At 43.1% G+C, this 12,635-nt stretch overlaps 1 protein-coding gene across 3 annotated transcripts in view; it reads right to left on the bottom strand.

Moving 5' to 3' along the window:
• PTPRU (protein tyrosine phosphatase receptor type U) overlaps positions 1-12,635 on the bottom strand; it is a 765,217-nt gene that overhangs the window by 348,670 nt on the left and 403,912 nt on the right. For all 3 annotated transcript variants that reach the window (XM_069225125.1, XM_069225127.1, XM_069225126.1), the window contains exon 8: positions 3,315-3,626. In XM_069225125.1, the coding sequence (XP_069081226.1) occupies positions 3,315-3,626 (312 nt within the window). The remainder of the gene's footprint in view (positions 1-3,314; positions 3,627-12,635) is intronic.

Raw genomic sequence — 12,635 nt, forward strand, 5'->3', positions numbered from 1 at the left:
TCCTGTCACATGGTGTTTTTATGTTTACACTCCTGACTTAGGTGTCTGGTATGATATGGGAATCAGCTTGCTGTAATTTTTTGCCGTACGTGCCTTGGTGTCTGCACATTTGCCAATCTTGACCTCTCAGGATGCCTCTTTACAGCCCTGCATGTTTTTAGACACGTTATAATATGGGGTTTCTGCCTCTGGCTTCCACGCTCGTCTCTTTACGAAGTCCTCTTTCTACTTCCATGATATTTGTATTTATATAGAATGACATGGCGTCGCTCGTACAATCTACACATACACTTACTTGTACTAGGCGGCGCCAACCTTAGACAGTAAGACTTATATCTGCATATCTGTCTCGTGGCTTGTACTGTACCCGACTTAGGGTGTTTCCACATGTTATTTACATTACCTAGATGCTGTTCCTGATTATAACCGTTTTCTTTCCCGGGGTTTGATTAACAGTGTATTTTCACCCTATGTTTACCGACAATTCACATATTAAATTTAGGCCATGATGTCTCGTCAGTGACCTCGGTTTCCTTGACGCTCTGTCAGTTTTGTTTTTTTTACTAGACAATCCGAGACAATATGGGTGTACGAGTTTTATGTGACACTGTCCTTATTACTTTGGGGCCTCCAACTTTCTTTGTAATATCGCCACACTTTGGGCCCACACGGAACATCGCTTTATGTAGCATGTTTCTGGACATATTTGTGGTACTAGGATGTATTCATGTACGGTCAATTATATGTCCTGATGGTTTGCTTACCGGACCTTTTATTTCCTTCTTGAACAGACAATTTAGATCATATAAATCTTTTATTCAGACGTTTGACTTTGGACACCCTACTTTATGTTTACCCCTAGTTCACATATTGGATATTGTTTTTTCCTGTCCATCCCGATATATATGGAATTACCATATTCCAATAAATATCTTTGTCATTTTTATTGTGGTCACTTTGTTTTTTTTTAGGCTTATCATGGCTGTGTCCATTTCACTTACTGGATTTACTCATTATCCTCCAGTCCTTGGAAGACATACTCGGGAACATGGGATCATTTCTTTAATATTATATTGTTTGCTAACATATAGGGCCTCATTCCTACCCTGGCGGTCCATGACCGCCAGGGTGGAGGCCGGATGAAGCACCGCCAACAGGCTGGCGGTGCTCCATCCTGTATTCCGACCGCGGCTATGAAGCCGCGGTCGCCCAGCCGGGTCCGGCGCTTTTGTGCTGGATTTCCCCCGGCTGGGGGAATCCTCCATGGCGGCGCTGCTTGCAGCGCCGCCATGGGGATTCCGACCCCCTTCCCGCCAGCCTGTTTCTGGCGGTTTTTACCGCCAGAACCAGGCTGGCGGGAACGGGTGTCATGGGGCCCCTGGGGGCCCCTGCACTGCCCATGCCTGTGGCCACATGGAATGGGCAGTGCGTGGGCCCCCTAACAAGGCCCCAGCAGGATTTTCACTGTCTGCCACGCAGACAGTGAAAATCGCGACGGGTGCCACTGCACCCGTCGCTCCCCAGCTACTCCGCCGGCTCCATTCGGAGCCGGCATCCTTGTAGCTGGGCCTTTCCCGCTGGGCCGGCGGGTGCCCTTTTGGCGGTCGCCCGCCGGCCCAGCGGGAAAGCCAGAATGGCCTCCGCGGTCTTTTGACCGCGGAGCGGCCAAGTGGCGGTTCCCGCCAGGCGGGCGGCGCCAGGCGGGCGTGGCCGGCCGCCCGCCAAATTCAGAATTGGGCCTATAGTATGTCCCTTTTTTCATATATATTTCTTCTCCTTATTTAAACTCACTGGTGTCTTGACAGACCGCACATCTCAGTGAATGTAGGCTGCATGTTTTAACGCATGTGTGATACCATTTTATTTGTTGTTCTGTAATGTATTGGCTTTACGGGCTACCTATTCAGGACGCTTTTACTTATCTTTATTACCCATGAGCCATGTACAACTCACTGGTCAGCGGTTTCCAGCACAGGAATGACACATTACTATACATACACTTGACACTATAAAGTTATGCCCTCCACTTCATGGGATTATGACCTCACACCTTAGAGGTACGCATGTACTCTTTCTCTTATTCCTCTCCCTCGCCTCAGAATGATTTTTGATCACTTGATTGGTCAATGTGCACGGACTTGGGCATGTCGAAGCAACAATCAGATTCCCTGTTGACTTCTTTTGATCTGACTGTACTCCTATTGCATGTCCATCTTGCAGCCTTGAGGAAGTCTTGAAGACGAAACAGGTGTCGGCTGTTGTCCACTGGTTTGCTGTGTTCACTGGATTCATGGTGCCTTGGATGAATAAAATCTCACCTATATAGAGACGTTTACTTGGATCTTTGACTATTTACATTGTACAGAAAACTTTTCTTTTGGGCACTTGTGGTGTGCCTGGGTATACTATTATCAATATCTCCATGTTGATTGATTCCTCAGTCAACTTAGTTGCACCCGAGGTGGTTGGGTGTTTTACCAGTTTGGCACCCTCGAAATACTATATGTGATCCTTTATATTGTTTTCCCAAGCACATTATATACATATGCAGGAAGTGCGAACCTGTATGCATAGCCACCTTTTTTGTAGTACATATTACTGTTATTGTTAATTTGAGCACATCATCAATGGTGCTTTGGCCTTGCATGAATACTTTATCTATATATGAGGGAAAGCACATGGGCTGGTTCACTTATCTCTAGGGCAATTTTTATAATCTTACACATATGTAACCCTGTGCCAGACAGAGCTCCAAAATGTTTTCCCTGCTTCAGTGACACAGAGGCACCTGTAACCACAGAGCTCCAACACAGGCAGTGGTCCAACACACTTACATGGCTGTATTTAGCCAGGGACACTGTGAAATCTCTCTACCCCTATAAATCAAGCGGAGCTCCTTCGCCTAAACAGGATTACAGTGATACAATACGTTGTTCACTCTCTGGAACATCTTACCATTGTATCTTATGAAAAGTATTCTTTGCAAAGGTTTCCACCAAAGTTCTTCATGTGTATTATAGCAGTTATAATAAATTACATATTCAAAATTTCACTGGGATCAGATGACAATCTAAAAGTCAAGAGGTGGATTTTCCTCTAGCAATAACATTATGGTACTATGGGTACCCTTATTGACCACAAAGGCGCTCAGTCACAGTTCCGAATTCTCCAAGGAAACTTCAACCTCTTACCCATCTGATGTCAATACATTGAGCACCATTACACTGGGCAACAAAATCAGCTGTTATAAACAGAGCTACCAAACATCAAAAATGTGACAGCAATCACAGTATTAAGAAAAAATAAGTTCTTACCATCTTCATCGGTCTGGAATGTCACTTCTTTGCCCTCCTTGCGTCCCTCTGGGTTGGCGAGTACCAATTTGACATGCACATTGCGATAGGGACGCAGGTTCTTGAGTGTGTAGCGGTTCAGGCTCCGTTCTATTTTGACACATTCCCGCACAGTTTGGTTGCGTCCGGGGTTGCCTAGGTAGTAGCGGTAGCAGAGAGAGACACTATAGCTGTGGCAGCGGGTCACATTGTATCCTAGTGGCTCCCACTGCAAGGTCAGTTGCCGTGGCTGGATCTCAGCAAAGCTCAGATCTTTTGGGGCTCTCATCGGCTCTGTTGAGTTGTGAAGAAAAAAGGTAAGAGGAAAGGGAAATTGTTAGGACACTCTCAAAGACCAAGTCATCGTTTGGTGCAGATACATTATTTTCACTTTAGGGGAATGACACAACCAATGTGGCATATATTGGCCAAATGAAGGCAAGGATCAACCCACTGAAGGCTAAGATCGACCTAATGAAGTGAAGGAACAGCCCCTTCAAGGGAAAGATCAATTCACTACGAGGTAGGACAAACTTACAGTGAGTACACATGTTTCAGGCATTACTGTCGAAACTTTACCTTAATGTGGCACCAAAAAGTTGTCAGCACTAACAGCTTTCTGTAACCTTATGAGACATTTTTAATCTTTATGGTTGAAAACATTAGTGAAGAATGTGTCCAATATTAATGTGAGACCACAAAACATGAAAACATCAGTATGTTCATAGTTTCGTCCATGCATTATGGTCATAATGTATGTTTTCTTTGCCGGGTGTTTTAATCTACCTCACAAACAGATGGTCATATATGCAAAGTTTACTAAGAACAGAAACGATATGAGTGAAATGCTGAGACCATATTCTTTAACTACTGGATGGAACCATATGTTTCTTACTTAGTGCATAAGTATTTGACCGGCAGAACGACGCTAGAACAGAACAACTCAATCACGTTTATATTTATGGTGCATCACTCAAATCAATCATGTCTAATCTGAGCTATAAGAGAACCCCAATGGGGGTAACTTTACAAGTAATCCCTCCTCCATGGTTCATACTCGTTAGGAACGTGACCCCTTTTAATAGCTAATCAGTTTTTCTATATCTGTTGGGGTATTTTTTTGCATTGATGCATTTATCTTGCTCTTCAAATTTCACGGGGGGGGGGTGCCAAAGTATGCTCTTGAACTTGTAATGATGATTTAAACAAATAATTTATTCACAGTAAGCAAGAATTGTTACTATTTACAGTGTCATTGAATTTTATTTCCTTTGCATGGGATTGATGGCAGCCAATGTGCATGTATGGTGGGGGACTGTTTCACGCTTTAGTCCCCATTTCTGCCTTCTGCAGGCCACGATTCCATAAACCACAACACTGGGATCCTATAACCATGAGTTCACATGGAAGGGAAGCCTACTTCAGATAAACAGAACAATTTCTGGTACCACCAGTAGCTGCGTTCTTCCCTGACCAAGCTACAGTTTTACCAGCAGAAAGACTTATTCATATTTTCACAGGGCTATCAGTATTTTATATCCTTAGCAAGGACTACGCCTTTTACTGTTTTGAAATTAAATATTTCCACAACATTGTATTAGCATCCAAAGGTACAAAGAACCTTCCCCCCACTCTGGGAGGATCTCGTGGACACCCTTGCCTTCTTCATCAAAGGACTGTTTGCCTGATGTATAATCATCAACCATGCCTGCATAGCTCTTTGAAGTAGTGCAATACAAATAGATGCCATGCTCCAGTCTGGTCTAAAAAGAACAGGATTTTACTACATTTCAGAGTCTGCACTGCACAATTTCACAAATCTGCTGGGTTCGCCCCTGGCTTGAGGTTTGCCCTCAGTAGCAAAGGAGCAGTCCCGGGGAAGGACTCTGAATGATGAGGCTATCACATGTGGCTACCACATCTACTTCAGTGCATGGATGTTCGGTACTCAAGGTACCCCTGCATTCTGAGAGGGAGCAAGAGTTTCCTCAATCAGTGCCAGGATGGCAGCATTTTATCTTCTGCCGCTCGCCCTCAGTGTCTTTCCTGCAGCACTTGCGCAGCGCACATATGTGGTACATGGTAGGGTCGGACTTACCAGATGTAGCAGAAAGGATTCAAGAGCTCAGTTCCTATGCTACCATAGCTCTAACCTGCAGGGCATGGTGCTCTCCTTTATTCGTTCATGATGGAATATAAACAAGATGGCTACTGCCCTTTATAAAAATGACAAACAAGGAGCCTGCACAAAGGTGCAGTTTTCACAGCACAGTCACAAGAGTACTCGGCTATACCTTATTTCAGTGGCGGCCGGCAGCTTTAGGAGGGAGGGGGCGGGCGGGACACACACACACACACACACACTCATTCGTTCACACATAAACACGCACGCACATCCATTAATAACACTCATACCATTCAAACATGCATGCACGCACCAAACATTCATTTTAAAAGGTAGCACACTCATTCTTTCACAGACACACGCACGCACGCACATCCATTAACAACACTCATACCATTCAAACATGCACGCACGCACCAAACATTCATTTTAAAAGATCGCACAGACTCATTCTTTCACAGACACACGCACGCACGCACATCCATTAACAACACTCATAACACTCAAACATGCACGCGCACACCAATAATTCAATTTAAAAGATCACACACATACACACACACACACACACACACACACACACTTACCTTCAGCCTCCAGGTCCCAGGAGGGTTGGGACTGCTGCCTTCCCTCATTGGCTGACCTTAGGTCAGCCAATGAGGGAAGGCAGCAGTCCCAGCCTCGTCACAGAGTGGGATGGGGTCAGTGAGACTGCTGAACTCACCCCACTCTGTGACGAAGTGTCACTGATTGACACTCGCCCTGGGCACTTCAGGGCTTAGACCTGAAGCGCCGAGGGAGAGTGTCAATTGGTGACGCTTTCCTCGTCACCCAGGGGAGGGCCTTGAGGCACCTTTGCTGAGCCGAGGAGGTCACGCCCATAGGAGCTGTGACCTCCTCAGCCCAGCAAAGTTCAGCTCAGGCAGCCAGGAGTGTGCGCAAATTGCACATGTCTGCTCCTGGCTGCCTTAGCTGAACATGGAGAGTGTCTGTCAGGCTGACCTTTGTTCAGCCTGACAGACACTTCATGGGGGGCAAAAGGTGGGGGGGCGTGGCCCCTCCGCCCTAAAGGACGTGCCGCCGCTGCCTTATTTCAGAAGAATCCAAAATAAAGAATACCAACCTGACACCCAAAATGGTCAAATTGCATTCCAGGGAATTCCCAGGATTAGGAAAACACTTTCCCTCAAAAACAAATTAACAAATTCAACAACAACAAAAAATGTTAAGAGAAGGGGGCAAGAGTGACAAGAAAATGACACAAGAGAAGAGTGGGGAAAAATGGTGTTATTAATCGGAAGAGGTAAGGATATTAGGCTGTAGATCCTTTTGATGTACATCAATATGTATATGTGGGGCTACAGTAGCCAGCGTATAGATAATTGGAAAGGTACCAGGGTACAGGTAAGGAAAGGAGAACCAGGGCATATGCAGAGAAAAATTCCTAGGAAACAGGTGGGAGTAGCAGCAAAAGGTTGTATGTAGTGGTAAAGTAGTGCGATGGAGGTAAAGTAGATTTCGGGTAGGGCTTATGTATACTACAGTAAAATCAGTGGTAGATGCACAAGGTAATAGCTACAGTGCAGAATCTAATGTGTAGTTATGAAAAACTAGGCTCTGGACAGGCCTAGGGGTACAATGGTTCAGATGGGTAGCAGGAAGTATATATAAGAATATATCTATAAATACAAGGTAGGGACTGGGAGATTATTGGTCCAGTGCACGATCTCCCAAACTAAACCTGTAATATCGAAAAAGGGGTGCACTGTTCCATAAGAAAAAGGGGGAAACAAGAAAACTAATCGAATAAGGAATTGGTGAATCAATACTGAGTAATCTCAGGAGGGCCCTCAAGCACCCACTAGGGTGACAGGCATCATCAACGGGCTCGCTCCTCACCAGACTGGCACTGCAATGCCTGGCGGGCCTCCCAACATTCTGGGTGGCACTCAACCATTGGAAATTCGCTAGCAACGCGGGTCTGGGAACAAAACTGAGTGAGGAAAGGAGAGTGTAGAATAAGACAGAAAAATCTTAAAATTAGCTCTGAACCTGGGCCATTATTTTAATGTGATAGAAATTGGGTTCAGGCCAAGATTAAAAACAATAAATATAAGAGTGTTACTGGAAATAATGTACCGTCACACTCTATATTTCAGGGAAGGTAGTTAGCCTAATCCTGCATGATCAACATGTTTCGCGTCTGTAGTTGGTCACAAAGTGATCCAGTGACGCTTCTTCAGGACCCACACAAAAAAACTATTGATTATTAAACTACTTCTCCTATGTGTCAATAATAAATCAAGTGCACATCAAGTCACTTACAGTGTAGAAGACAGAATATGTCTAAGTCAATTGGTCAGTACAGTCGCCCTGTATGTAATCAAAAAGACACGGTACAATTAGTGCCAGTGATCAAACACAGAAAAAGACACAATTACAAAATATTATAGTGACAACCACCCTAACCCATGTGAAAAAATATATAAATATCAAGGTATTGCAATGCTTACCATCCCATGTTAAAGATTGGGCTCCCTAGGTCTGCGCTAGCATCAACCAAGGAGAACAAACTGAATGGAGATAATAATGATATGTAATAATGTGAAACCACATAGTAATACATAGTACTGAACAAGTCTAAGAATGTCTGTCTGACTTATAATGTTAAATATGGTATGAGACACACTTGTGCAAAGAGATGTGTGTCTTCAACATTTCTAGAATTTGTAAAATGACATTGACATGGAAAAGAGAAAGTATCCAAATGTGCTTGGTAGCAATGTCTCTAACCTAGAGAATGCAGATGCTGTAGACCGAATAGCTATCTTCACAATAGGTTACATAAAAGTCATATTGTCAACAAATATGTATAGCAGGCACCGACGTATTGTATCTTGGCCCTTAATGACCTATTTTCGTGGAAAATGTGTGCTAAGATTGTCACAGGAGGGCCTCATGTATGTATCACATATCCATTCTTGTTTCTAAAGATGAAAAAACGATAAAAAAACGATAAAAAAACGGTGTCCAGCAAAGTGCGGCAAGATCTAGACTGAATCAAGGTGGCCGCCCAATCGAATTAAGGACACCATGTAAACGATGAATAAAACAACGTGAGGAATAGGTGATACCTTATGCTAAACAGACCACCACACAAATCGCCGTAGTCCCGTGCTTACTTGTTTTGTCCTTGGTTCATCGGGAAGAACCTACCCCCCTGCCGCGCGCCTGTAGACAGCGTTTCGGGGCGGTAGGAGGTTATTTAAGCTCGCGCTGTATAGTGTGAGCACCCGGAACAAACCGGCCGGTTGTTCCGGGTACTAGAAATCAAGAGAGGACTCGTATCACGGCGGCCATCTTGGGGAAGCATCGAAATATCGAGTGATTGTAGCAAATAGCTAATCCTGTCTAAACTTCAAAGACAGGTTACTATAGCGGCCATGTTGAATCAACCAAAACCGGAATAGCACAAGAATATCCAGTCCATGTAATGGGGCTGGAATGACACAGTAACAGGAGGCACCTTTTCATTGTGATAAAAAGAGAAATAACAAAAAAGGTCAAAAATAATAATGATCAAAAATAATTAAGTAATGGAATGTTGCATATTGTGATAGATAGAGGGGGAAGGAAGGAGGGGAAGTCATCCATGTTGAAGCTAAGATATATATATATATAAAAATATATCTCATGCATGGTCTATAGGAATATCTTAACTGGTAGTGCTTGTGGTGCTTTACAAGAAGGTCTAGACAAACTAGTGACTATCACTCTGTCTAGGTGTTAACGTAATGTCCTGGGAATATGATTTAGGGTGTTAATAAATTCCAAGGTATATCATCGTTCAATCCTTCATTATGGGTTTTCAATCGGAACACCCATCTCTGTTCAGTCTTAAATAGATAGTTAGGGTTATTGTTGTCACATCTTGGTACTTGTAGTACTATCCACCACATATCGTCGGGGCCATGTTTCGCCTCCAAAAAATGTGCACTTTGTGGTGATGCGGGAGCATCTGATATTGCTCCGGTGTTCATTAATACGTAATTTTACTGGGCGAGTAGTCATTCCGATATAAATTAAGTTACAGGGACAGGAAATCAGGTAGATACACTGTCGTGTATTACAATTAGTATGTTTGTTTAGATGCCAAATCCCGAAATGTTTAAGATCAATGCTGTTTAAGCGTTTGGTAAGTGGACAGACATTACATGTGCCACAGGGGTGATGACCCATCACTGGAGGTAGATTCCATAATGTCGTTTGTTTTTGTGTCTCGTTGGGCATACGAGGACGAGTGTGGACAAGTAGGTCTCATACGTTTGTTGACCTTTTGAAAGCAAAGAGGGGTTTTGGGATTCCCGTACCACCACTCTGTAGTATGTTCCATCGTTTGTTAATTAATTTTTTGATGGTATTGGACAATGGAGTAAAGGTCGAGACACACGTCAACCGTGTTTCAGGATTTTTAAGTGTTGAAGATAACAGAGCCTCCCTATGGTTGTTGCGGGCTCTTTTATACGCAGAATTGATAATCTTGTCAGGATAGTGTCGGTCCTGTAATTTATGTTTCAAATCACGGGATTGGATATCAAAGGTTTGAGTAGTACTGCAGTTCCGTCGTAACCTCAGAAATTGCCCAAATGGAAGATTGTCCCTCAATGCTTTTGGGTGATGACTATCGTATACCAGTAAACTGTTACGATCAGTGCTCTTATGAAAGGTAGTGGTGGTAAGTACACCATTGTCAATTTTGATCACCAAATCCAAGAATGATACTTGTGTGAGAGAAGAGTGGGCAGTAAATCTCAGGAAAGGATCCAGAGAGTTAATCCAAATGGTGAATTTGTCAATTTCATCATAAGGGCCATTCCAGATAATGAGAATATCATCAATGTACCTCTTCCATAAAGAAATCTTGTTATGGAATGGATTGGATGTTTGTAATATAAAGAGTTTTTCAAAATTATACATATACAAACATGCCAAACTAGGGGCAAAAGTACTCCCCATTGATGTCCCTTGAATTTGATGAAATAAAGAATTTTCAAATTGGAAGAAGTTGTTTTTCATTGCAAGAGTGGCACACTGCATAATAAAATGGACAGGGGTAGAAGATGTCCATGTGCTGGCAAGTAGGGCAGATTCCACTACTTGTAAAGTCGAATCCTGTGGGATGTTTGTATATAGAGCTTCCACGTCAAGTGTGATGAGAGCCTTTGCTTCATTGGATAAGTTAATGTTCTCAATCAGGTTAAGAACATGAGTCGTATCCTTCAAAAAAGTGCTTGATTCTTTTACCAGTGGTTGAAGAAAGAAGTCACAGAATACAGAGAGGGGCTCTAAAACAGAACCAATGCCGGATACAATTGGTCGCCCAGGAGGTGGGAGAGTCCCTTTATGTATTTTCGGCAGACAATAGAAGTATGGAGTCCTAGGATGAATGGTGTCTAGAAACTCGGCTTCCTTAGGAGATATCCATGCGTTGTTTCTAGCCTCTTCTATCATATTTCTGATAGTTTTTTGTAAATCAGCAGTAGGGTCATGAGTCAAATCGGCATAGTGAATCCTATCACTTAAAAGTCGTAGACACTCCTGTCTATAATCTTCGGTATTCATAATCACGATCGCTCCCCCCTTGTCAGCTGGTTTTATGATGATGGATTGATCAGAGGCTAGATCTTTCAGGGCCTTCTTCTCGTTGGAAGGTAAATTCATGAACGGTCTGCTAGGACCGATGGTGGCTAGATCAGTCATGACTGCTTTTTCAAAAGTCAGTACTTCAACAGGGAGGGAATGTGAAGGGGGAACAAAAGTAGATGTATAAGAATATAGCCTGGGTTAGAAGCATCAGGGTATAGGTAGGTATAGGTAGGGAGGGAGAAACGTACGAGGGTGTAGGCATGGGAAGTTAAACTAGGCTATAGATGGATGGAGGTGCTATGGTACAGATAACATAGGATTTCAGGTACTAATGTGTAGGTGGGGAAGAGTAAGGAAAAAGGGGTATATGCTGGGACTAGGGTGCTATGGTCTAAATAGGGGTAAACATACAAGGGTAAAGGTGATGGAAGAGGTACTGAGGTAGAGGCAGGGATTAAAGCGGTAGGCTAAAGGTAAGAGGTACATGTATTATCGAAACTAGAGTGTAACTGGGGTAGAAGTACAAGACAATTGGTAGGGAAAGAGAATAGGTATAACAAGAAAGCAGCTGAGGACAGGGTATACGACCAGCAATGAAGACAGGAAGAAAAGAAGATAAAAACTATGTGATCCTGGAAAAACAAACAGACTACAGGAAAAACGTTGACATGAAGGGCATTTTCTAAAAATGGGTTCAACATTCAGATAATGCTATCCTTTTGCAAACACTCCGTGAAGCAGGTTTGTGGACCGAGTTTCTCACGAGCAGGCTTACTTAAATGAGTTGTGCTGCAGAATAATACAACCCGCGTACTATCCTCCCACTACTAAGGCTCAAATGTCCAATAGTTATTTTAGAGTCTTTTCCCTGCACAGCTCCTGCGTTCCCTTATAAAGCTCAGTTCTCTTTTAGCCTAGAAGCAGCTGTCCAGGCAAAGGGCTAGGCCTGGCCCCAGAATGAGACTGCAAGCAACACCAGTAGTCTTAGCTCCTTGATATACCTCTGTAAAAAACTGGTGTCCAGAGATTTTATTTTTGATTTGTATTTGTGTTTTTGTATTATTGAAGTAATTTAGCTTGGGTAGACATTGCTAATGCAGGCCGTTTCTTTCTGGACGACTTCATTATTAAAAATGTGTTGCAGTGGTGATGTAATATTTCAGGAACCGGGAGACCTATATACTTCATTTTGGTGTCAAAACATAGGTTTTGGGGGTCAAGTACTCCTATAGACACGGAAAATAACTCCTCAGAGCAGCCCTTCCGACATTTTCCAAACTGGTGACTATATAATGATGTGTTTAGCCATCATATTGGCAATTTAATTTAATATTATTTTTGTTTCAGGTTTTCCATTCATTCAAATGTGTAAACATGAGCGAAGCAGGGGGTAGAAGAGGATCTTTACCTCCTGAGAGAGTGTTGCTAACTACAAAAATCAGCAAGAACAATTTAAAGAAATGTCATGAAAGATTTGGATTTTGGACTTGATGACAAATTTTGTAATGCCCCAGAGCTCCGCAAATCATGGG

This window comes from Pleurodeles waltl, chromosome 3_1 (assembly GCF_031143425.1).
Source record: "Pleurodeles waltl isolate 20211129_DDA chromosome 3_1, aPleWal1.hap1.20221129, whole genome shotgun sequence".
Lineage (NCBI taxonomy): Eukaryota > Metazoa > Chordata > Amphibia > Caudata > Salamandridae > Pleurodeles > Pleurodeles waltl.